The following is a 25,191-nucleotide window of genomic DNA, read 5'->3' on the forward strand; positions in this document are numbered from 1 at the left end:
TGAGAATAGATATATGGGATGAAAACCTGCTGGGCATATTCATCAAATGTCTTGGCACCTGCTGACTTCATCATCTGAATCATGGCAGCTCCATCAAGAACTACACATCAGGGGCTTTAGTCTGAGCTGGAGACCGGTCCTCCAGGCATTTCAGAAGGTCACTATTGGTCCCAAGTCGTTATCTTCCTCCATCAGAGAGTGCTGGTGGCCATTGGTTCTCATGCTGGAAGAAGTCTTCCAGGTTTCCATCTCTCTTTTGACAGCTAATGTAGAGTTGTGAAAACAACTCAACATCACTTTTCATTGATGTCAGCTGCTGCTTCTCCTTACTTGTCATCTTTGGCGTTGAGCCAACAAACAGTTTCAACCGGTTGCGGTGGATTGTGTCATCAATGGGTTTTGTTCTCTCCACAAGACATTCCTTTGTGAATGCTTGGAACTGTTTGGCCAATCTTCTGTGCGTTCTTAACAGTCCCCACTGCCGATGGATCTGCAATCTCTTTGCTGTAAAGGACAAGCAGGTCTTCACTCTCCTCTTCAAATTAGGGATGCACGATAATTATCGGGCCGATAATTATCAGGCCGATATCAGCAATTATGACGTCATCCCGATAAACCCGATAACGTTATTAATAGCTCCGATAATATAATATATTTTTTGGTAAAAAAAAATGCGGTGTGGGTGAATTGGAATGAAGTGCGTTTGTTTTGACTGTAGGCTCCTCCCGTTTTGTCAGTACTGTGCTACGACTGATAGCGTGTGGTTTAGGAACAGGGCGTTTTACACAAATCCAGCGCTCCCTTTCTTGGCTGTGACGTAGCCACGCAAGTTTCTGGAAGCAGCGCGGACGTTAACAACAAAGATGGCCGCGTCGGTACTCGGAATTTCAGAGGAAAAAGTTTGCTTGCTATTTGTAATAAATGCAATGCAGAAGTTCCACAAGGAGGGAAAAGGGCAACAACTTGTAATACATCCAGCCTGACGGGTTATCTGCGGCATCACCACCGCTACGATGGTGTGTTATTGTGTTAACTTAGAAGCCTACGACGACGCGAGGAGCTAAGCAAAGCTAGCCCCTTTCATGGCTGTGATGCAACCCTTGGTTGAATACGCAGTCACTTATTGCTCCGTAGTAGCCAGGTTAATTTGCACCACCAAGGACTGCTTAAAAGCTAGCGGCTTGAGCCCTTGGGTAATTTCTGTCAAACTTCTTTAATTTAGCAAACGACTCGTCAATAGGTACAAGCGTGCTCGCGCCGTCGTCGTGGGCTTTTAACACCGTGGCGGTGGTGATGTTGCAGGTGACTTGTTGTTGTGGTGGTGATGTGTCCACTCAAAGCCTTTTTTTCAAGGCTCCGCTTTGAAAAAAGAAGAACAAAAAGCTTTGAGCGTCTTAGGTTGGATGTATTATAAGTTGTTGACGGATTGTGAATTTTCATTTGGAAAAATAAATATGGTCACTTTATCAGTCAAAACTGTTGTCTTGGCTTTTGTTTCTGTTGTCTGGTTAGGTCACATTTAAGTTGGTGTTAAGTTATTGTCCTGGGAAGTCTTAAAAAAAATGTTGATACAAAAAAAATATATACATTAAAAAAAAAATTATAATACAATAAATATCGGTTATCGATATCGGTTATCGGCTTGAGGAGCATAAAGTTATCGGTATCGGTGTCAAAAAAGCAATATCGTACATCCCTACTTCAAATGGGTTGCACAGTTCTTCCATTAAATTGACGAGCGAGCAGACATCTTTTCTAAATGCTTTCTGCACACTTGCTGTCTGATCATGGTGGAGCACCCCATCTCGTCTTCCCATGAGCTGGTGAGCATCTTCAAAGTCCTCAATCAGCACTGCAACCTCAGGACCAGCTACCATCCACCGTCTGAGGGCACTAGGGTTGTCTGGAAGACCTACCGCCCCTCTATCACTCTTGATGCAAGCATTATTTTGCTCATGTGCTTGATCAATGGGGATTGCAGAGAAGACCCGATTGGTCTTCTGAATGGTGAAATTGCCAACATTAAATTCTCTGGCAACATCTGGGTGTCTTGTTGGTAGTTCAGTCATGTCACAAAGATGAACTGGGATCCAGCGGGCATAGTTGGTATGGTCCAGAGCAAAGAACCAGGGGACGAGTTCTGTCAGAGCTTCGAGGTACATGCTGAAGGAGGACTGCCACAGGGATCTCACATAGACCAATACACACAGCTCCAATGCCATGACTGTTGCCCAGTACTGGAACTGAGGGCAGCTCTCCTCTCTCCTTGAGCACCATTCATCAAACCCCAAAGGCACATCTTCTGTATCTGTATCACGGTTATTGTAGGCCCGATACTGCAGGACATATAGTGCAGCCACTGTGACTTGGTGGGCACATCTGGTGCGAGCAACATGTGCTGCACGCAAGAAGGAGTCAGCCGTGCCTGCTGTTGTGATCTCTGCTTGTACCAGTGCTTCAACCCAGTCACTGCCTTTCAACCAATCACCCAGGGTCTTCAGATCTGCCATCTCTATACAGGCCGCCAAACATCACAACACATTTTTCTTCCCCATACATCTCTGGCCACTTCCACTGGATCTGCTTGGCAATAGCATACATCGGTTGATCAAATGTTACTACTGGTGTCTGCCCAGAATTCAGATGTTGAACTGCTTTTCTGACTACAGTATGTCCATGGAGTGTTTGATCATTGCCACTGTGTGGGCACTAGGGCTGCAACGATTAGTCGACATAATCGACGACGTCGATTATAAAAAATCGTTGACGAGAAATTGTTGCGTCGATTAGTCATACATTTTTTTTTTTTTTTTTTTTTTTTTATTTTTTTTTTGCTGCACTACCTATCTTTGTGAGAGTGGCTTCTCAGGGTTCCAGACAACATCATAACATGATGATCCCATAGCAAATTTTGGACATTGAAAACATTGTTCCCCTGCAGGAGATGATGATCAGACTAGACACACAATACATTACACACGCACTCCTCTCACTCACACACAGCGATCAGAGTAAGACACACACATACACACTCCTCTCACTCACACACAGCGATCAGAGTAAGACACACACACATACACACTCCTCTCACTCACACACAGCGATCAGAGTAAGACACACACACATACACACTCCTCTCACTCACACACAGCGATCAGAGTAAGACACACACACATTCACACTCCTCTCTCTCACACACAGCGATCAGAGTAAGACACACACACATTCACACTCCTCTCACTCACACACAGCGATCAGAGTAAGACATACACAAATTACACAGTACACACCTCTCACTCACACAGCGATCAGAGTAAGACACACACACAAATTACACAGTACACACACTCCTCTCACTCACACAGCGATCAGAGTAAGACACACACACATACACACACACACACGGACTCCTCTCACACACAGCAAACAAAAGTTATTTAAAGTACACTTCCACTTTAATTTGTATTATTTAATTTATTTATCTTGTTATGAGTGATTGCTGTATTGTTCTTCAAATACATTTTCATTTAAAGTGGCTTAAAGATCCAAATTCAAATGTTTCATGAGTCATTATTTTAATTTGCTATGGGATCATCATGTTATGATGTTGTTGTTTGGTCCTGACAAGAGTCTCAAAGTCTGGGGTGATGGTAGACAAGCAACTCTGAGGTCATGCTCAATGTCCAATCTGTTCCTCTGCTCTGTCTTCAGCTGGACCAGAGCTGAGAAGCCACTTTCACAAAGATAGGTAATTAAAAAAAAAAAAAAAAAAAAAAAAGATTTGTTGTTGTTGTTGTTTACATTGGTTTTCGATTAGTCGACTAATCGAAAAAATAATCGGCAGATTAGTCGACTACCAAATTAGTCATTAGTTGCAGCCCTAGTGGGCACTCTCGTGGAACAGGGGTAGTAGGGCACTTAGGCAGATTACTTTTCTTCCAGCAAGCTGTTGACTTGCATGGTATGCAGCCCAGGACATGTTGTCCACACTCTGATTCACAGAGTTCTCTTCATCACTCTTCCGCACATTTTCTAGCCAACAGTACTCTTCCTTGATGTTATGGTCAGAGTTTTCCCTGCTCAGAGATGCCACAGTGCTAGGTGGTACAGGTGCCTTTGTGGTGCTACGGACAACCGGTGGGACTTCTGTGTAGTAGCTTGGCAAATGGCCTACTGTCTGTTGGCTTCCACACCCTCCAACAATCACAATGCTGCGGTCATCTCCTTGACCTGCAAATGTAGGGTGTTGAAGGAGTGAAATACCTGTGCCATGAAAGGACTTCTTTGAGGTAGTTGAGCTAGGGTTATGGTCAATATTATCAACTGCAGCAGTTGTGAAGACGTAAAAATGTAGATGAATAAACTCACAAAATACAGAGCTACTCACAATAATCAGCAATACAGTGAAGAAACACGAAAATCTATATTCTAAATAGTATATTCTTATCTTGTATTCATTCACAACTTGTCAGAAACAGAAGAAAGTAATCTACCTGTAGCTCCTCCGTAAACAGACTGGGAAAAAGGTGGGCGACAAAACCACGTGTCCAGCTTGAAATAGCAGCAACAAGGCACGGGTGACCCTAAACAATGGTATAGGGGCATAGCGCCACCATGTTATATATTTTTTGTAAGCTTGGGGCCAGTTTATACCTCATACACTGTACTTAAATAAATAACATTTGCACTTTAGTATGCTATAATATTGAAATGATGGCTTTAAGTTGCAGCCTGCTACGAGAATTGTTTTACTGATTCACGCCACTATACAGTATATTTATATAATGAAATAAAAAAAATTGTAAATGTCCTTAGAAAGGATGAGTGAGTATTTTATTTGGTTCTCGGGGTTAGTGGGATCTAGATTATATCCGTTATTGCATGCAAATCCAATGGGATAAGAAAGTTTGACTAAGCGCTGGTGGCCATTTTGAAAAATGCCTGCCACGGCCACCAGGGTGCTATTTTGTAACGCCCCAATATCCAGTTTTGTTCCCAATATATCTATCAACACATCTGCCAAATTTGGTGCTTTTATCACAGAATGAACAATTGGTTTGATATATTGAACTATGCCGCACCACTATGAATAGTTCAGGGTTTTATTTCAAAGTCGGTCTACAGACAAAAAGTCTCCTCTTCTGTGTTTTATTTAAAAATAGGTCTACACAGCCAGTATTTTTTCTCCTCTTCATAAGAGTTTGAGGTTTTCCTTTGTTATAACAGGTAAAAACAGCAATAAAAAGTCAAACAATTTCTTTTTGTTGCTTTATAATCCCATTAATGCAACAAACTGTGTGCTATAAGTATAAAGTATAATAAATCGCAAATTACTTTGGGTATGCAATTGTCAGGCGTTTTATGCTAAATGTGGGGTATGCTTGGGGATATATAAAACGTTATACACTGTGTTATCTTAATTTTAAGGGTAAATAGGTTGTGCAGCTCCCTGAGCATTTTATTTTGTGGGACAGGGAAAAATTGGCTCTTTTGATAGTAAAGGTTGCTGACCCCTGCTCTAGACCAATTCACACCTGAACAACACACACACACCACAGCCAGCATGTTTATATCTAGTTTATATCACACAAAAAAAACAATAAAAAAAAAACACAACTGGAATAGAATATCACAAAATTGTATTAAAAAAACATAGAGAATAATAATCAACAAGAAACATCAACCCTGTATTGTACAATGAACAACCCTATATATCACTGGGGTGCAGAGTCATTAGAAATGTATTTTGAAATATATTATGACTTACAATAATAATTAGGGATGTCCGATATTAACCACCTACCGATATTATCGGCCGATATCGGCATTAAAATGTGATATCGGAAAATATCGGTATTGGTTTAAAAAAAGAAAAGAAATATATATATATTATTATTATTATTTGATTTTTATTTAAATTTTTTTTGTTTACATTTCTATAACTTTTATTTACCCAGGCAAGCAAGTAAGAACAAATTCTGATTTTTTTTTATTGTCAAAAGTATGCATAATGTTGTGTTAATTCCACAACAAGATATATGTAATGTTAATTACCTGAAATTATTCCATTTTTTGGAGGGGGAAACTCTGCATATATCGGTATCGGTTGATATCGGTATCGGAAATTAAGAGTTGGACAATATCGGTATATCGGTATCGGTAAAAAAGCCAATATCGAGCATCCCTAATAATAATAATACATAGGTGCCTCATATGATGTTTGGTTGATTAGCTGTTAAACAGAGCTGAGATTTACAGTGTTATATGACTGGGCACGTAGTGAGCACACACATATAGACAAACATACCAGTACACACACACACACACACACACACACACACACACACACTATATAGATATATAATGAGCACAACATGGCCCGTTTCTTCACCATATGTACAGATAGAGAGAGAGAGAGATAGAGAGAGAGATAGAGAGATAGAGAGAATGAAATAATGAGAGACGGAGATATAGACAGACAGAGAGAGACGGAGAGAGAGAGAGATCCTCCTGATTAGCTGTTAAACAGAGAGCTGAGATTTACAGTGTTATATATATATACTTTGACAGCCTTAATATATATATATATATATTAAGGCTGTCAAAGTTAACGCAGTATTAACGCGTTATCGCCCAATTCTATCAACGCCACTATTTTTTTTAACTCACGATTAACTTTTAAGTAACTTTTTTTTAACTATACTTCACTCAAAGGCCCTGTCCACACGAGCGTTTGGATTTAATATGACCGAAGTAGAAAAAAATCAGGTGTATTATTGATGCTCTCATTGATACTATGTTTGTTTCTGAAGTGTGTGTGTGTGAGATATAGAGAGAGAGGGGGGTGAGAGAGATGAGGAAGGGGCAAGAGAGAAAGAGCTGGGAGAGTGTGTGTGTGTGAGAGAGAGAGGGGGGGGGGGGGTGTGATTACTCAGCCCTTGTGTTGGTGAATGTAACAAGTTCCTAACGTTTTCTTTCCCCTATTATTTCATGCACACTTTATTCATTGTTTTAAATTATTATTTTCTTTTAAGTTATTTTGTGCATCACTCTGTTTTGAATTTGATGCAAATTTGCAATGCATGAGGGTCATCCTTTTGTGTTAAATGGCTGCATAAAGCAAGCATTTGTTGACTATCATGTTGATAAGAGTATTAAAACTTTAAGGTAGATTAAAAAATAAACGATTAATTAGCGATTCATCGCGAGTTAACTATGGACAATCATGCGATTAAATATTTTAATCGATTGACTGCACTAATATATTTATATTAGGGGTGTAACTGTACGTGTATTCGTCCCGCGTATTTACGGTACGGCCGTCACGGTGCGGTACGCGCACCCATGCGCCGAATACGCCCCACAGCGCAAACACACAAGTCCCACATGCAGGCACTCGTGAGGTCCGTGCGAGAACAGCGTGTGTGGCCGGGCACACCGAGTCAGACTTCAGAGTGGGCGAAAGTGCATGGAGAAAGGCAAATTTACATTGGAACAGCTGCAGGGTCATTACAGTTTTCTTTCGTTTTCTTGTTCGCCCAATAACGTTAACCAAATGAAACCAATGGAAAGAAACACACACGCGTCACCGACACACACACACGCACAAACAAACACATCAACATTCTCCCCCGCCGGACTCACAGGCACAATCAAATAAAAATAAGAAACATACTTTTCCGGACAGATCATCTGAACTCCACTGTGTTTAAATCCAAATAATCCTCTGCCATTGTTGTAATATGTCATCTGTTCTCTAGTATTCAGTCTCGTCGTGAAGTTAAATTCTCTCTGGAAGTGAAACTGAAACTTAGCAAGGCTAAGTTTAAAGGGGCAGTAGGCAAGTGGATGCCTGAACACAGAATGACACTAGTGTCACTGACTACCACGGCAAGCCTATAGAAAATTATTCTATTTAATAATAATAATAATTATTATTATTATCATAAATATAATATATTAATTAAAAAATAAATTAAATTGGGTGAACAAATTATAAAATAATTATATTAATGCTAATTATTATTAAAAAAAAAAGTCTGTTGTACCGAACTCGTACCGAACCGTGACCCCAATACCGAGGTACGTACCAAACTGTGGCTTCTGTGTACCGTTACACCCCTAATATATATATATTATGACTGGGCACGTAGTGAGCACACACATATAGACAAACATACCAGTACACACACACACACTATATAGATTATTATATAGATATATAATGAGCACATTGGCCGTTTCTTCACCATATGTACAGATAGATATAGTAACTAGTCGTAAGAGTAGGCAAGGGATATGTACAGGTATAGATATAGTAACTAGAAAGAGTAGGATAGGGATAAAAAGCTATGGGATATGTACAGATATAAGTACCTACTCGACTTTACCCTACTCTACTCTACTCGATTTAGATACCTGGTACTTCGTTCCTTTTCCACTGCAGATAGTACTCCGTTTGTCTCTGTGTGGGGAGGCGGGGCCGCTGGCGTACAGCGAGCTCCGTGAGCATAGCTATGTCCGTGGGGGCTTGGAGCAAGCCACAGTTTTCAATCAATCAATCAATAACAACATTAACCAGACTCTCGGTGTGTGTCTATTCCACAAATGTTAGCGCTACCTCTCGTGTCTATTCTGCTAACGTTAACGCTACCTCTCGTGTCTATTCTACTAACGTTAACGCTACCTCTCGTGTCTATTCTGCTAACGTTAACGCTACCTCTCGTGTCTATTCTGCTAACGTTAACGCTACCTCTCGTGTCTATTCTACTAACGTTAACTTTAGCATTAGGTAATAACCGGTTTAAAATGGATTATGATGATTACCTCACATTGTGTCTATTCTACTAGCATTAACCTTACTAGTACAAACAACCAATAGCGAATTATATTGATCACGCTATGTACGCTAGCCAAATGCTAACGGTAAAACGCAATCACATAAGCTAACAAATCAGCGATCTTTTTGTGAGCGTAAACTCCGCTCTGTGGTAAATTGTGGTGTTGATGGTTTTGTTTCATCAATAAATGAGGCAGAATACATAGTGAATGTATCCTTTTTTGTTTATTGCACTTGTTCCTGCTGCAAACATAATGAAATCCTACGCGAGGCATTAACAGTTTGAGTGCCAGCCATTAACATGGGAAACATGGTTAAATGCCAGCACCCACTTCAATGATAGCGTTGTGAACGCATAATCTCTCTCTTAAATTATGGCTATGTGTCTAATCTGCCTGTCGCTTATCAATGACTTGTTTGCAGTCAACATTGTCGAAACGGATTGTTTTTTAATCGGTTCATTTTCGTTTTATAGCATTTTGAAAAGCCCTCGTTTTTCAGGAAAATATATAGATTCCGTAATAAAAGGCATTTACTGGAATATTCTAGCATACACAAAAACGTTGTCATTTATCTGCCTATTTATGAATCGTTTTCAAATAAACGCTAGATTATCGATAGTATATGTGTACTTATGCACGCTATAGAGGCGGGCTGAAATATCAATTCTCTCATTTCCTGATCGCGCACACACAGACACACACACACACACACACGCATAGGGCAAACGCTGATATATAGCTCAAAACAGCTCTGATTATCCTAAGACTGGTCAAATAAATTCCTTACCTGAGATCAGATGTTATCCAAAAAGATTATTCCAATTCCTGATCGCCATTCCAAATATCGATCACGCTTATTGATTACAGTGTTGAGTACTGTAAATACATAATCACGCGTTTTCCGGGCCGGCAAGCACAATCGATCCTTCAGTTGGCCTTGACGGAAAAGTAAAATGAGGAAACTGGCCACCCCCCCTGCATCAGTGTAAAATAATGGGGTGCAGTACCACAGGGAGAGACGATAGGGGGCGGTATCTTCCCAATTGAGCTCAGAGAGACTGCAGCACTAACCCGAGGCTCGATTGATGAAATATGAATTCAAATCGCCAATAAAAAAAAAAGACAAACAAATGCTATATAGCGTCGGGGGCACTCAAAGGTCGGCATGAACTAACGACAAAACGCGTCCCTGGCACTCAATGTGTTACAGATGGCGGCTTTCTGTTTTTGTGCAGACGCTCCAACATGTGACGCTTCTCTCTTCTGACCAATCAGTGGTCTGCAGTGTTTCACGTCACTTTCTGGTACCAGTTCTACTCGCTTGGAACCTCGACAGAGCAGTGACTAAAAAAGTACCTGGTACCAGGTATTTTGGCAATGGAAAACCGAAAAGGCAGAGTAGAGTAGAGTAGAGTCGAGTAGGTACCATGCAGTGGAAAAGGGGCAATAGTAACTAGAAAGAGTAGGCTAGGGACATGTACAGAGATAGATAATAGTAGTAAGAGTAGGTAAGGGATATGTACAGATGCATGTGATGTCTTGGGTATTATCACGTTAGCCTAGCTTAGCACAATGAATGGAACCGGACAGTGCCGGTTAGCTAGGCTAATAACGAAGCCAGATAGCTTTCCACTGAATGGACAGGAGACACGCACACACACACACACACACAGCCAGCATGTATGCGTTATTATTTCTAGCGTCATTCATTCATTGACCCGTTCTGTAGAAAGCTATCTGGCTGACTTATCCAAAGTCGTTATTGTTATTAGCCTAGCTTAGCACAATGAATGGAAGCGTACAGTGCGGGTTAGCTAGGCGACGTCATCGTTGGATTCACTCTCGCTTTTGCTCGCCTGCTCAGTCTTCATTGAGACAGAGACAAAATAATAATAATAATGGCCTAATATCTGTCCTCTTCGCTGTGAACACAGAATTCTCCAATACGATTGATAGCTGCTGCCAACGCTAATGCTGTGTTGTCGATAGCTTTTCAGCTCAGAGCTCAGTCAGTGTTTACTTATGGAGATCACCGTCAGTGATCACCGACACTTAAATCAGCCCCTCCCCTCGACATTGTAGTTCTTTCAACTATTGCTGGGAAAAACAGCCTTGCAATCTAATAACAATTAACGTATTTACAAGTCATATTAAGTTTTGCAAATAAGGAGACTTATATAACATCTCAAAGCACTCAAAAATGCCATTTTTCTATTTTTATTGATTTCTGAAATGCATGACTTTCTGGCCATTTCTGAGAAATGCTCAATGCCTTTGTTACCCGCGGGCGGGTGCAAACAGCGTGAGCCGACCTCTGAGTGTTAACACGTGAATGGCACTGAATGTGTTAAAAGAAAAATAGTGCTTGAAAGTCCTTGAATTTCATTTTGCAATGTCTGTGGGAACCCTGTACAAAGATGGACAGCGTTTAGAACAGAAAACATGGAGCCCTGTTTTAAAACGCCACACATGCATTTATTTTACTATAATACGCATCCATCTTCACAAGGAGTATGTGTGAGTCAAGACTCCCTTCCCCCCTCTCTTTGATGATCTCCCTCACCTTATCTTTCCTTCCTACCCAGTGGCGGCTGGTGAATTCTTCTCCACTAGGGGCGCTATACCAAACATTTTGCAAACATGTACAAGGCACGCATTGGCGAATATTATCACCATTGCCATCGATCAATATATGATCACAGTCAGTCAAATGCAACCACATTTCCAATAGCCCAACACAAACACGCACAGCTCTCTCTCTCTCTCTCTCTCTCTCTCTCTCTCTCTCTCTCTCTCTCTCTCTCTCTCTCTCTCTCTCTCTCTCTCTCTCTCTCTCTCTCTCTCTCAGATCCATTCAATAATAAACACATATGTATATCTTGTCATTTTAAACAAGTTACCATTCATTGTCTGAGTGGTTATGCCCCACCCGCGGCGAAATTAGAGAGAGAGAGAGAGAGAGAGATCGCAACTATACCTTGTTAAGTTGAAACGCACAGTGGTCCAGCAGGTAGAAGGGCTTGATAAAGTATATCCACTCCACTGTCCAGACTGTGTTGATGTCCATTGTCCATGCATGTCCAGTTGTCCACACTGCATCCATATAGCTTGTTGTTAACCAACAAGTACTGTGAAGAGCTGTGTCTTTGCCCATTTCCTCGTCAAACAGCCTGCAAACTACCTGATTGATTGATTGATTGAAAACTTTATTAACAGATCGCAGAATGGGTACAGTACAGTACAGCTCAATACACACAATTGTTAAGGGGATGCAGACCAGAGAAAGACTTTCGTCTTGTTTACATCAGGGTCCCCCATTTTCAATTCATCAGGCGTTCTATCGCCCTGCTCTAAGACAAACTCTAACCTTAACCAACTTTGAAAGAGTGCCTAAGCTTAACCGTCGAAAGAACTTGCCTTCACGCTCTAAGACAAATAGCTGCATCACAACAACACAGTCTACCAACCTAGAAACCAACCTAGAACCTAGAAACTGGCGTTGGCCAATCAGAGAGAGCGTCTCCGCGAAATGCGGCTACGGAAAAAAATGCTGCTACGGAAACACTGATTGGCTGCGACGGATACAGCGATGAAACAGTGACGTGCACTCAGAGCGCTAGTGCGTCTAGCCCGGGCCGAGAAATACGGCTAGGAGAAATGCGGCAGGAGTGAGTCACTTCCTGTTCAGGAAAACTAGTATTTTTTATTTGATATATTAACGTTATATTGTGCATTGGAAACACAAACATACTTAAAATGAGTAAATATTATTCATTTTAAACATGTTTATATTATTTATAGGGCTATAAAACAAAAAACAAAACAAAAAATGTTCTTGTTCTTCTCTCATTTAACCAGGGGGGGCGGTGCCCGAGCGCCCCTAGTGGCGAGCCGCCACTTTTACTACCCCATCCCTCATTCTTAACCCCAATAAACCCTCCCCCACCTTTCCCCAAAATGTCACGACATCCCCATACGTTGTGTGTTCCTATGGCCCCCACCCCTTCCAGTTTTGTATGTATAAAGATGTTGAAGGCGGCTGGGTGGCGCAGCGGACATTGCACTCGTCACCAACGCAAGAGACACCAGGTTCAACTCCGGCTGTCAGCGTTGCCTCCGGCTTGGGCCAGTCGTCATACTAACTCAATTGGCAGAGTTAGCGGGTGGAAGTCGATGGGTGGTAATCTGGACGTTGTGGACAGCGAATCTACAGGTTGGGGACGCCTGCACAGCAGAGACAGGAAATGGCGGGGGTAGTGTGAGCCTCCCACACGTTACACCTCGCCAATGAGAGTCCGCGCTAGCAGGTGAAAAGATGTGACTGGCTGCCTCCACATGTATCAGAGGGGACATGTGATGCAAGGCTTCTATCCTCCCTACAACCGGCCAGTGGGGGGCATATGTGAGCAACGTTCAAGACAGGGGAGGGGAGAATTGGCACAGCGGGTAATTGGGATGGGAGAAAAATAGAAAAATAGGAGAAAAAGTGAAGAAAAAAAAAAGATTTTGAAGATCCGGTCAGGGCTCTCTCTTCCCGTGGTCTCCTAGCTAAGCACCTCGCTGAGAGTCATCCAGCCTAACTCTCACTATTTTTGTATTGATACTTTGATTTAGTTAATAAATCATATTAACCAGGTCTCTGTAAGTAAGTTATTAGCTTCGGCTACTTCCACCACAAGTACAACCACAATGATATGTTGCAAGCAACTGCCTGTTGTGTTGCATCACATTATTTTAGCTAATGTTGGCTCCTTTTCAACACCCATCCCTGGAGCAGGCTGGTACGTACAGGGGGTGGGGTGTTAGGTGCACCTTGCTCAGGGGCACTTCGGCAGTATTAGCTCTGTTTGCACCGGGGATCGAACCAGCGGCCCTTCATTTACCAGCCTGCAAACCTGCGTCCCATTTGCTGATAACTATAAATCAGTATATGTGACATAAAATATTCCTTTATTGTTCCCCTTGGGGAAATTTGGGCGTCATAGCAGCATGGGGGGGGGGGGTACAGGTATGGCAGGGTAATAGTACAAAGACATAAATATAGGTAATACAATTTGAGGGTAAAAGATGAGGGTCTGTATGTATGCCTTATCGGTGATTATACGTTGCTCTCTGATTATATGCCTATATTGTTATCAGATCACCGATACGTCTCACCCCGGCACACAGCTGCCTACACATTGGTCTGTAATTGAGTTTGGCAGCACTGTATGTACTAATGATTATGCGTGGGCTGCAGAGTAGCTCTAAACCTGCCCTCACATAAAGGAACCCTCTATGGCAGGGAACGATTCCAGGCACAAATATAGCTCTGAAAATGGCTCCATGTTTGTTGGGACTTCATTAGACCTCCTGCCCCCCCCCCCCCTTTTTTTTGGCTCGAGCCAAACTAAAACTATTTCCTCTTCTATTTCTATTATATTGTGTTTTTCTTTGAGATTGCATAAGGTGAACGTGTATGAATATGGTTGGGGTTTTAGAAGAGGTATGCCCAAAGCAAATGTTATTTTATTCCTGCTTCTCGTTGCTTAGCGTGTCTTGTGGGTTTTTTGCACTCCTTCAACTGCCGGGGTATTGGATTAAGTCGAAACCCTAAGAACTTATTTTTAGACAGAAATGTTTAGTTTTCTCTCCCTCCTTCTCAGTCTCTCCATCTCTCTCTCTCTAACTTTCTAGGCATTTCACCGAAAAACAACACAGATTTATTTTGCACGTAATCCCACACATATCCAGAGGCTCTAAAAACGGCTTTGTGCGAGTTAATTTAGTCTGACAGTTATTGAGAGTTTATGAGTTTGAATATGTCCTCTGGTGATGTCATCAGAGGACACTGACTCACTGCTGAATTACAGCTCAGTGAAATGATACAGATTGAAGAAATAGAGATAAGGATTGCAATATGTCACTCAAGTCAGTCAGCCAACCAACCAGTTAGTCAACAGTCAGTCCATCAGTCAATGGGGACAGTGTGTTGGCCCTTCACATTGAGTGGTTGTGAAAAGGACATCACATATCAGCAGATACCTTTACATTTTGCTCCTTAAATTGCAACGTTGGATCCAGAAAGTCTCGCCTCAGCTGGGCCTCTGTGAATCCAGTCATCCACCTTGTTAGATCTTGACCACAATCAGCCAGTATCACCTCTTCATCTGTTGGCTTGTGTAGTTTCTGCGTTGTGTTTATCTCTTGATCTTCTCATACCGGCTGTACATCGTGGTCATTCCCCTTTAATGCAATCCGTAATCATAAGAATTCACCACCGTCAGACGTGTTACCTTTCTTGGAAAACATTGTTTATTACATAAATAAACATTGTTTATTACCCCACCCACCAGCTTCCCACCCCCTAATACTGCCAATTGTATTAGTATGAACGACCAGCCAAGCTGGTAGCAACGCCGAGAGCTGGGCTCGAACCCAGCATCTCCTGCGTTGGTGGCGAGCGCCTTGCCCACACCTCAGTTGTTATGTGCTGAACGACCTCGGCATGCACACACCCTGCTCGCTGCTACCACACTGACTCTCTCTGACCGCCTCCTCCATCACATCTACCTCTCTGACCTGGCTATAAGTAGATGCTGTCATCCACCAATATTTAACACTATATACACCTTGAAAACCCTACATTTCCTTCAACCTGTACACCATGTCATGTTTGTCCTCTTGACACCCTGCAGCTGGTCTCGCCGTGACAGACGCTGTGCTTGGTCTATGCTCACTGCTCCGTGACTGGACACGAGGTGAAGCTGGGGCTTAATCACCCCCAGAGAGCCATTGTTTTCCATAAAGGACAATGAGCAGATGAGACCCATAGTGCTTTTCTTTTGGCTCCATTTGCTTCCCTGCAAAGGATGGGAGGGAGAATTCAATTATTGAGTACAATCTGTTATCCTGTTTTTTTTCCCTTTGTTGTTTTACCCAGTTCAGTTTCATTCACACAAGATGCTTTTTTGCTTTCCTTCCCACCTCTTCTTCTCACTCCCTTTCTAATGCTCACGTTTCTATTCCTCCCTGTCGGCTTCCATTCCGCTTCCTTGGCTCCGTTCTCTTCCAGCGGTAATAATATGTGGGCGACTTGTTGTCCTCCACCTCAGCTAATCTAAAAGAGTTCCAACATCGAGGGTTCTGGATCTTTTGTGGAGCCTCGCAGTGATTCAGTTTTGACTTCTTTGAATTGAGGTTTGTAGCTTAATTAATTATCTCAAATAGGGCTGGGCGATATGGAAAACAATCATATCGTGATAACGATATGATAATGTTATCATATTTCTCTATCGATAATTATCGAAATTGTTATAAGTATAATTTTTTTTTTATATATATATATATATATATAAACAACAGATGTATGTTTATTTTGCAGCAATTCTTTGTCATTGCCGCCATCTTTAGTGTTACATCCCCTCACACTCCAGTTCTCAGGCTGCAGCTGGTTTAAAAGCGAAAGTAAACGGGCTTCTCTGCTGGCTGTGGCTCCAGGGGAGTTGAACAGTTCTGGCTCTGCTAGTTTATTTTCGATCTTTTGGCGCTTTTTTGGTGGACATCTGTGACTCGTGACTGGAGACTAGATCTGCTAGCACACATAGCCTACTGTGTACAGACTGTTTCAAACTGTATTTTAAATTGGAAAGCAAACAAAATAAATGGACAAGAGAAAAATAAATCTCAATTTGGTCAGTATTGTCATTTGGACAAGCAAAGCCATTACTTTAAGTTGCAGGCAAGAAAGACAAGTCTGTCCACTGTCTCTGGTTTTAAAACAGGTCACAAAAAAAAGAAAAAAAAAAGCGATTTTTCGTTTTTTTTTTAATTTCGATATTCGATATCGATTATTAAAATATATCGCGATATTTATCGTTATCGTTATATCGCCCAGCTTAACCAGCTGAATTTGAATTGGCTTCTTGGAAATCGGTAAACACTGGAAACTATAGGTTGCTGTGAATATACCGAATACTACGCAACATAGTCACTGGAAAATGTCCAGGCCCAGAAGTGCAGAAGAGGGGAGTTGTTTAGTGAGGTGCGAGCGATGAAACGGGGGCCATATTGATTTCAGTGGCATAACTCTTTTAAATAGGCCACTCTGGCCTGGCGCAGTGCCAACCATGTGGAGAAGCGCCTCTTGCTTAGTCTGGACTAAAGTGGAGTGTGCAACTGTCCAAGGCCCATTGGCTGCCTATGTACAGGGGCCTCCGCCAGCATGGCCGTCACTAGGAGAGGAGACTGAACCCCCAGACGGGAAACCTCAACAGGAGTCTGCACATCGGTCAACCTGCCAGACAGGCCTACGTTCGGGGCTACTCCATTTCACTCAATGCTCCCTTTGTGCTTTTGACCTTTCAGGCCCACCACCCTAACGAAATGAAGTCAGAATACACATGTCCTTTTGTCCTCCTCTTGTTTGGATTGGGTTTGTGTTACTTCTGCGCGCCACTGATAAACCAAATCTCTAGAGCATTGCTGAGATGTGACTTTGTGTTTTCAGGTTGAAGATGTACGCGCAGGCCCCGTCGGACCATGTCAAGGTCTTCATGAAAGCGGAGGGGAGGAAGGCGAACTCCACAAGGTAAGATCTCATCTCTCGCCTCGTCCCATCTTACGTCATCCCTCATGACTTGTGATCTCTGTCTTGCGGATCTTTATCTTGTGGGGCAACAGTGGCTTGGGAGGTAGAGCAGTCGTCTGGAGGTTCCCGGTTCGATTCTCGGTCCTCCCGGGCAGCGTGTCGAAGTGTCCTTGAGAAAGACACTTAACCCCTAACTGCTCCCGATGAGCAGGTTGGCACCTTGCATGGTTGCCTCTGCCGTCTGTGTGTGAATGTGTAAGTGAATTGGTAAAATGTGAGGAAAAAATTGTAAGGATAAAAACACTATATAAATGCAGCCATTTACCATTTACGGTAGGCTCCCTCGGTTCACAACAAAAAGAGCGTGAGTGAGTGAAATCAATGTATATTGTTGTAAGGCGTCGCTCCAAAAAGTTGACTAGTCTCTTCGCCTAGCGAATGCCAATCAGAGAGCAGATGTCCTGTCATGTGTTGCCCAATACTTGTTAGTGGAGTCTTGTTGTTGTTGTTTTGGCTGGTAAGCAGTAGATTTAAAGAAGTCCGACTCCTTCCACACGAGTACATTTGGAGAAACAGTGGAAGTTGTCTTCTGTCTAATATCTAAGACACGTTGCCATATATTATTGAAAGGTTCACTATGCAGTTTGGGGAGAGAAATGTGTTGACATTACATTACACCTTCAATTCATTTACACATACATATTTACTCTGTGATATTTTTACAATGAGCGGAGCGGCAGAGCTTGCGGCATTATGTAGCCCTAAACCGCGATGATTCTCATTCGAAGCTTAGCTCTCCTGGCAGCGCGGCGGTCCTCCGGTCCTGCGGGTCCGTTGGTTTCAAGTTCGAATCCCATCAATTTTTTTTTTTTTTTTTTTTTTAACATGTATTCTTTCGCCGGTTAAGGTTAGGCATGGTTAAGGTTAAGGTTAGGCATTGTTTCGGAGTTGGTTAAGGTTAGAAAGGTTAAGTTTAGGCGCTGTTAAGGAGCTGGTTAAGGTTAGAGTTTGTCTTAGAGAATGGCAATATTCTTTCTATGGTTAAGGTTAAGGTTAGGCATGGTTAAGGTTAAGGTTAGGCATTGTTTCGGAGTTGGTTAAGGTTAAAAAGGTTAAGTTTAGGCGCTGTTAAGGAGCTGGTTAAGGTTAGAGTTTGTCTTAGAGAATGGCAATATTCTTTCTATGGTTAAGGTTAAGGTTAGGCAAGGTTAAGGTTAGGCATTGTTTCGGAGTTGGTTAAGGTTAGAAAGGTTAAGTTTAGGCGCTGTTAAGGAGCTGGTTAAGGTTAGCGTTTGTCTTAGAGAATGGCAATAGACAGCCTATTTCCGCACTGCCGCTCTCGCGCTGCCGCGGTCACATGGTCACATTGTCACATTCTTGCACTCCTCTGCTGTTAAAAAGCAACACGCGTCCCGGGTTCGTTTCCCAGTCCCGGCGACCATTTGCCGCATGTCTTCCCTACCTCTCCTCCCATTCTCCCTCTCTCCCTCTATCGGTCCTGCGTGGCCAGAAAAAAGCTGAAAATGCTATAAATAAAAGTAAAAAAATAAATAAAAAAAAGTGTCTAAAGTGAGTGTTAACTCATTCCCCACCAACAACGATTATACTCTATTTGAATATTCTATTCCAGGGGTCTCAAACTCGCGGGCCATTTGCGGCCCGCGGGATGATATTTTGCGGCCCCCTACTTGACATCAAAGTTTTAGTGTTAATGCGGCCCGCGCGCAACTGTTTGCCGAGTCGTTGCGCGAGAGTTGGACGTTTTATTGGGCTGCGGCACTGCAGATATACCCTACTCCAATGATCCGCACGGACATTAGACGGTGTTGCACTCGCTACCCAATCTGTAAGCGCAGTAGCAGTCGCAGAGGCTCTGGCTAGTAGTACGTTCATGTTGTGATTTTCGATGCAAAATAAATATTCAACATTCTCTTCAAGTTTCAAGTTTCTTTAATAGTTGTCATACAGAAGTACAGAATACTTTTATACAAAATGCTTCTTACTGTTACGCTCCAGAGACTGTGCTAGACAAGATAAGTATGAAATAAAATAAAGTAGCATGTAAAAATAGAGGTCCCAGTGTTCAGTATAGACATATGTACAATGTTCGATGCAGACTAGAAGTAACTGAGTTACCATACAATATACAATATACTATGCAATATACTAATATACAATACTATATAGTGCAAAGCGGAAATGGGATGAGGTACAATTTAGGTACAATTTACAGTAAGGTGTACGAGTTGTAGTGCAAATCCTTTACCAATAAATATAAAGTGTGTTTAGGTGATCTAAAGTGTGGAGAGTGGGTGCTGCAGTGTGTTGTTTGTTTAAAGTGAGTGTGTGCGTGTGGATGTGTGTGCTGTGTGTAGAGCTGCCGCGGTATTGATGTTTTCCTTACCGCACACATTTGCAAAATATTTCCTACCGCACGCACACAATTAAAAAAAAAAAAAAAAAGTTTGAATGCATTTTTTTTTTTAGTAGTAGTCTACTCTTTATAGCATATAGCCTGCCTCTAGTCTAAATGTCTATCTTTAGAGGATGACTTTGCAGCATGAATATTGTTTGGGATTCGGCAAGCACGCATTAGTTATTGAAAGTGAAACACGGATTCGAAGTTTCCCCTCTGGTCGTGCGCAGTTCACTCGGTGTCGCGGGCAGGGGTGGTTACCCCTAACCCCCCCGACCCTTTCTTATTATTATTACTATAAAGTTACTACTTTATAATAAAGGCATTCGTTTTGTGGCATTAACATTATATAGTTATACGTTCAATAACATCAGCGTATTTACCGGACAATAGCAAGGCAAGCAATACTCTATTCATATCTCAGTTCCTTTCTTTGCTCAGAGCGTGCTGAGTTGTCCCATTCTGCGGTCTGTTAATAAAGTTTTCAATCAGACAAGTGTATAGAACGAAGGGCTTTTATTATAACATTCGTTGCAGACAGTAAAATCATTATGTCTCGTTTAGTACTCCTGAAGAGCGATGGTAGTCCACTCCGGCGGAGAGTTAAAGCTAACGTTATTAGCCGTGTTGTGATGAGCTGACATTCAGGACGTAAAAAACGTGTGACGCGTCTCTCTTCTGACCAATCAGTGGTCTGCAATGTTTCACGTGACTTTTCTGGTACCCAATAGGGTCGCTTGGAACCTCGATGGAGGAGTAGGGTATATCTGCAGAGCCGCAAGCCCAACGAGAGGAGGGTAATTTATTATTATTATTATAAAAAACAGCGGTGACGCGGTATTCAGCCTACTCTGCGGTGGCCGTGATGTAACAGCGATACCGCGGTAATGCGGTAATCGCGGCAGCTCTAGCTGTGTGCATTTGATGGTTGTTGCATAGTGTTTATTGTTCGTTGAGCAGCCTGATGGCCTGGGGATAGAAGCTTCTTCTGAGTCTTTCTGTGCTCGCCTTGAGACTCCGGTATCGCTTGCCTGACCGCAGCAGTTCAAAGAGGCAGTTGTTCGGGTGGCTGGAGTCCTTGATGATTCTCTTAGCCTTACCCCTGCACCGCTTGTTGTAAATGTTCTGGAGGGTGGGAAGCCCCCCTCCAATTGTGCGTTCCGCTGAACGTGTCACTCTTTGTAGTCTGCTTCGGTCTTGTGCAGTGCTATTCCCAAACCAGGAGGTGATGTTGCCAGTCAGGATGCTCTCTATTGTACATAAGTAGAAGTTCTTAAGGATCTTCTGACTGACTTGGAACTTCCTTGGGCGCCTGAGGAAGTAGAGGCGTTGTCGTGCCTTCTTCACAACACTGTCAATGTGTGTGGTCCATGTCAAGTCCTCGGATATGTGGGCTCCGAGGTACTTAAAACTGTTCACTCTCTCAACCGGTGCCCCGTCGATGCTGAGGGGGCTGTAGTCCTTGACCCCCGACCTCCTAAAGTCCACAATCATCTCCTTTGTTTTGCTGACGTTCAGGGAGAGGCTGTTCTCCTGGCACCATCCCGCCAGGACCTTGACCTCTTCCAGGTAGGCCCTCTCGTCGTTTGCAGAGATCAGGCCCACCACTACTGTGTCGTCAGCAAATTTGATGATTGTGTTGTTGCTCCGCTGAGCCACACAGTCATGTGTGTACAATATTAACACTTTCCGTGCCGGCCGTGTTTTCCTTTTTACCCCTTTGAATGCCACCACCCACTTCAATGATATAGCACTCGCATTTGTGAACGCATAATCTTAATGTCTTAAATTATGGCTATGTGTCTAATCTGGCCGTCGCTTATCAATGACTTGTTTGCAGTCAACATTGTCGAAACGGATAGTTTTTTAATCTGTTCATTTCCGTTTTATACCATTTTGAAAATTGCTCGTTTTTCAGGACAATATAACAATTCTATGATAATCGCCCTTTACTGGAATATTCTGGAATACACAAAAAACGTTGTAATTTTTTGGCCTATTTATGAATCTTTTTCAAATAAACGCTAGAATATCGATAGTATAATGTGTACTTATGCACGCTAGAGAAGCGAGCTGACAAATCTAATCTCATTTCCTGATCAGCACACACACACACACGCACACACACACATAGGGCAAACGTTGATATCTCTGTGAAAAAAGTTCTGATTATCCTAAGACTGGTAAAATAGATTCCTTACCTCAGATCAGATGTTCTCCAAAAAGATTATTCCAATTCCTGATCGCCATTCCAAATATCGATTGTGTTTATTGATCCAACGCGGCGTACTGGAAATATGTATTCCACGCTGTTCTGATGGTCCACAATGAATCCGATCGTCTCGGGTGGCTTGCGCGAGAAGTAAAATGAGGAAACTGGATCCCCCCCCCCCCCCCCCCCATGTGTTTTCATGCAATCCATTACAAAGGGGTGCAGTACCACATGGAGACGATAGGGGGCGGTATTTTCCCAATGGAGCTCAGAGAGAGTTTGCAGCACTAACGTAAGACTAGATTGATGAAATATGAATTCAAATCGCTAATAAAAAAACAAACGACATATCGCGTTGTTGGCAATGAACGGTCGGCATGAACAAACGACATATAGCGTTGTTGGCATTGAAAGTGTTAAAGAGAGGTATTTCTGTCTGTATTTTCATTTTGACTGAAGAAATGTATAATAATTATAATTTGTGGGGGTCTGTTCCAAACAACGCTGTTTTCTTACATCTGTAGATTATTATTTCTTTATTTTTCTTTTCCTTATATATTAGGATGTTGCACTTGGTCATATAATTCTTTTTATGAATTGTTACATTGTTTCAACGTGGACATATATAATAGCTAATACTGGTATTGGGATCGGAAACAGACCTCGGAAGCAGAAGTGAATAAACTCCCAGCTGTCGCTGTTGCAAATACCTCAGTAAAACTGATTTCAGTTCAGTGTTACTTATATCCTCCCACTAACTGTAATTGTTTCCCTTTTTACATGTATTTAGGATTTATGTAATCCGAGGCTGCTTCTCTTCAAATCCTATTGACGCATTAAGAAATGATTGATAGATGATTCCCCGGTAGGCCTGTTCCTGGCACCGGACTAACCAACACATCTCCTAAGTGTTTGTGAGAATCCCGTCAACGCTCCCCCGCCCCGTCGGTGCGGCCGTCCTGCCCACTCCTCTGGGCTCGGCCGTTGTGATGGATTTATTCGGCGTGTATGAAATCGACTTAATTGGTTTATGAACATGACATCATTGACTCGTAAATTCCTCCGAAGCTACGCAGCGCTAACGCAGAGAGAGAGAGAGAGAGAGAGGTGGTTCCTCGCCCCCTCATCGGGTTCCCTGCCTCGTTGCGGAGCTGAGTGTACGGTTCGGAATGCCTTCGATCAGGCGGATGAAGGGTTTACCGCTTCACACGGCTCTCTCTCGCTTAACTCACTGCGTTCTACACGCCCACTGTTCATTCAAACCTTTACTTATTCTAGAAAGAACCATCTGAGCTTTTCCCCTTATTTCCACCGACATGGAGATTAGAGTTAAAGTTAAAACGGGTCACAAAGAAAGACGATGGGGAGGAATCTTTTCAGACGTTGAATAGGATGAATAAAGAAAGGCAATGGGGGGATAAGTTCAGAGACAGTCAGACATTGAATAGGATAAATAAAGAAAGGCAATGGGGGGGAATCAGTTCAGACAGTCAAACATTGAATAGGATGAATAAAGAAAGATCAGGTTGAAAACACTTACACTTACTTATTGAATCAGGGAGATGTGTGATCATGTTTTATCAAACTTTCTAGCGAGAGTTGAAGATCATAGAGGCGACAGTGGCTCAGGAAGTAGTCATCTGGTAATCAGAAGATTCCCGGTTCGATTCCCGCTCCTCCTGGGAAGCATGTCGAAGTGTCCTTGAGCAAGACACTTAACCCCCTAACTTCTCCCGACGAGCAGGTTGTCGCTTTGCATGGTTGCCTCCGCCGTCCTTGTGTGTGTGAGTGAATGGGTGAATGTGAGTCATAAGTTGTAAAGCACTTTTGATAAAAGCGCTATATAGTGCGGCTGGGTGGCGTAGCGGAGATTGCGCTCGTCACCAATGCAAGAGACTCCGGTCTCGACTCCCAGAGTCAGTGTTGCCTGCGGCTTGGGCCAGTCGTCATACTATCTCTATTGGCAGAGGTAGCGGGTGGAAAGTCGATGGGTGGGGATTGGACGTTGTGGACAGCGACTCCTACAGGTCGGTTGGGTGACGCCTGTACAGCAGAGACAGGAAGTATCGGGTGCAGCGTGAGCCTCCCACGCGTTACTCCTCGCCACTGAGAGTCCGCGCTGTCTGGTGAAAAGATGCGACAGGCTGCCTCCTCGTGTACTGGAGGGGACACGTGATGCAAGGCTTCTATCCTCACTACAGCCGACCAGTGGGAGGCATAGTCTAGCAACGTTCAAGACGGGAGGGGAGAATTGAAGGGGAGAATTGGCGATACGAAATTGGGATGGGAGAAAAAAGAAAAATAAGGAGAAAAAGTGGATAAAAAAAAGAGGATAAAAGCACTATTTATGCAGTCCATTTAGCATCATTCAAGATGAGCAATTCATACAAAAGGCTGACTTTCCAAGTCCAGTCTGGTTTATGCTTAAGGCCCCCCTCCCCATAATTCCAATCTATCATCATTGCATAAGCATCTAACATAAAGTGGTAATTTCCTGTCGGTGGCCAAGATGAACAAATGCCAATGTGTATTTATCCTCTCTGCCAGAGAAGACCAACCCACTTCATCATATGTCACAAAGAAATCACAAAAACGATCAAGATTCAACATTCAATAATTTATTGCCATTTGAAATAATGACACACTCCCCCACTCTCTCTCTCTGACTCATAAAAACACACATTTAGACATGCACAAACACTTTGGCTGCCCTCCATTTCACTTAGTCATGGAGGAAATACACTTTTACTCATGGCCCCCTCAGCCAACATGCAACAAACATCCTTTATGCACAATCCACTCCCTTACCCATGAAACACAAAGAAACCCCATCCTTCTTTGTTTCATTTGAGTTGGTGTTATACCTGTCTGAAGCAGTAGTATAGAGGAGTGGTGTGGCTGGGTAGAGTAGTGGTGTAGCTGGATAGTGTAGAGTAGTGTTGTGGCTGAATAGAGTAGAGTAGTGTTGTGGCTGGATAGTGTAGAGTAGTGTTGTGGCTGAATAGAGTAGTGTTGTGGCTGGATAGTGTAGAGTAGTGTTGTGGCTGAATAGAGTAGAGTAGTGTTGTGGCTGGATAGTGTAGAGTAGTGTTGTGGCTGAATAGAGTAGAGTAGTGTTGTGGCTGGATAGTGTAGAGTAGTGTTGTGGCTGGA

General features: G+C 42.7%; 1 protein-coding gene across 1 annotated transcript in view; it reads left to right on the forward strand.

Annotated features, from left to right (window-relative positions):
- Nucleotides 1-25,191, forward strand: part of znhit6 (zinc finger HIT-type containing 6) — a 157,716-nt gene that overhangs the window by 86,507 nt on the left and 46,018 nt on the right. The window contains exon 8 of the mRNA XM_084310108.1: nucleotides 17,330-17,410. Coding sequence (XP_084166234.1) covers nucleotides 17,330-17,410 — 81 coding nt within the window. The remainder of the gene's footprint in view (nucleotides 1-17,329; nucleotides 17,411-25,191) is intronic.

This window comes from Notolepis coatsorum (assembly GCF_963971535.1).
Source record: "Notolepis coatsorum genome assembly, chromosome: 3".
NCBI classification, from domain to species: Eukaryota; Metazoa; Chordata; class Actinopteri; order Aulopiformes; family Paralepididae; genus Notolepis; species Notolepis coatsorum.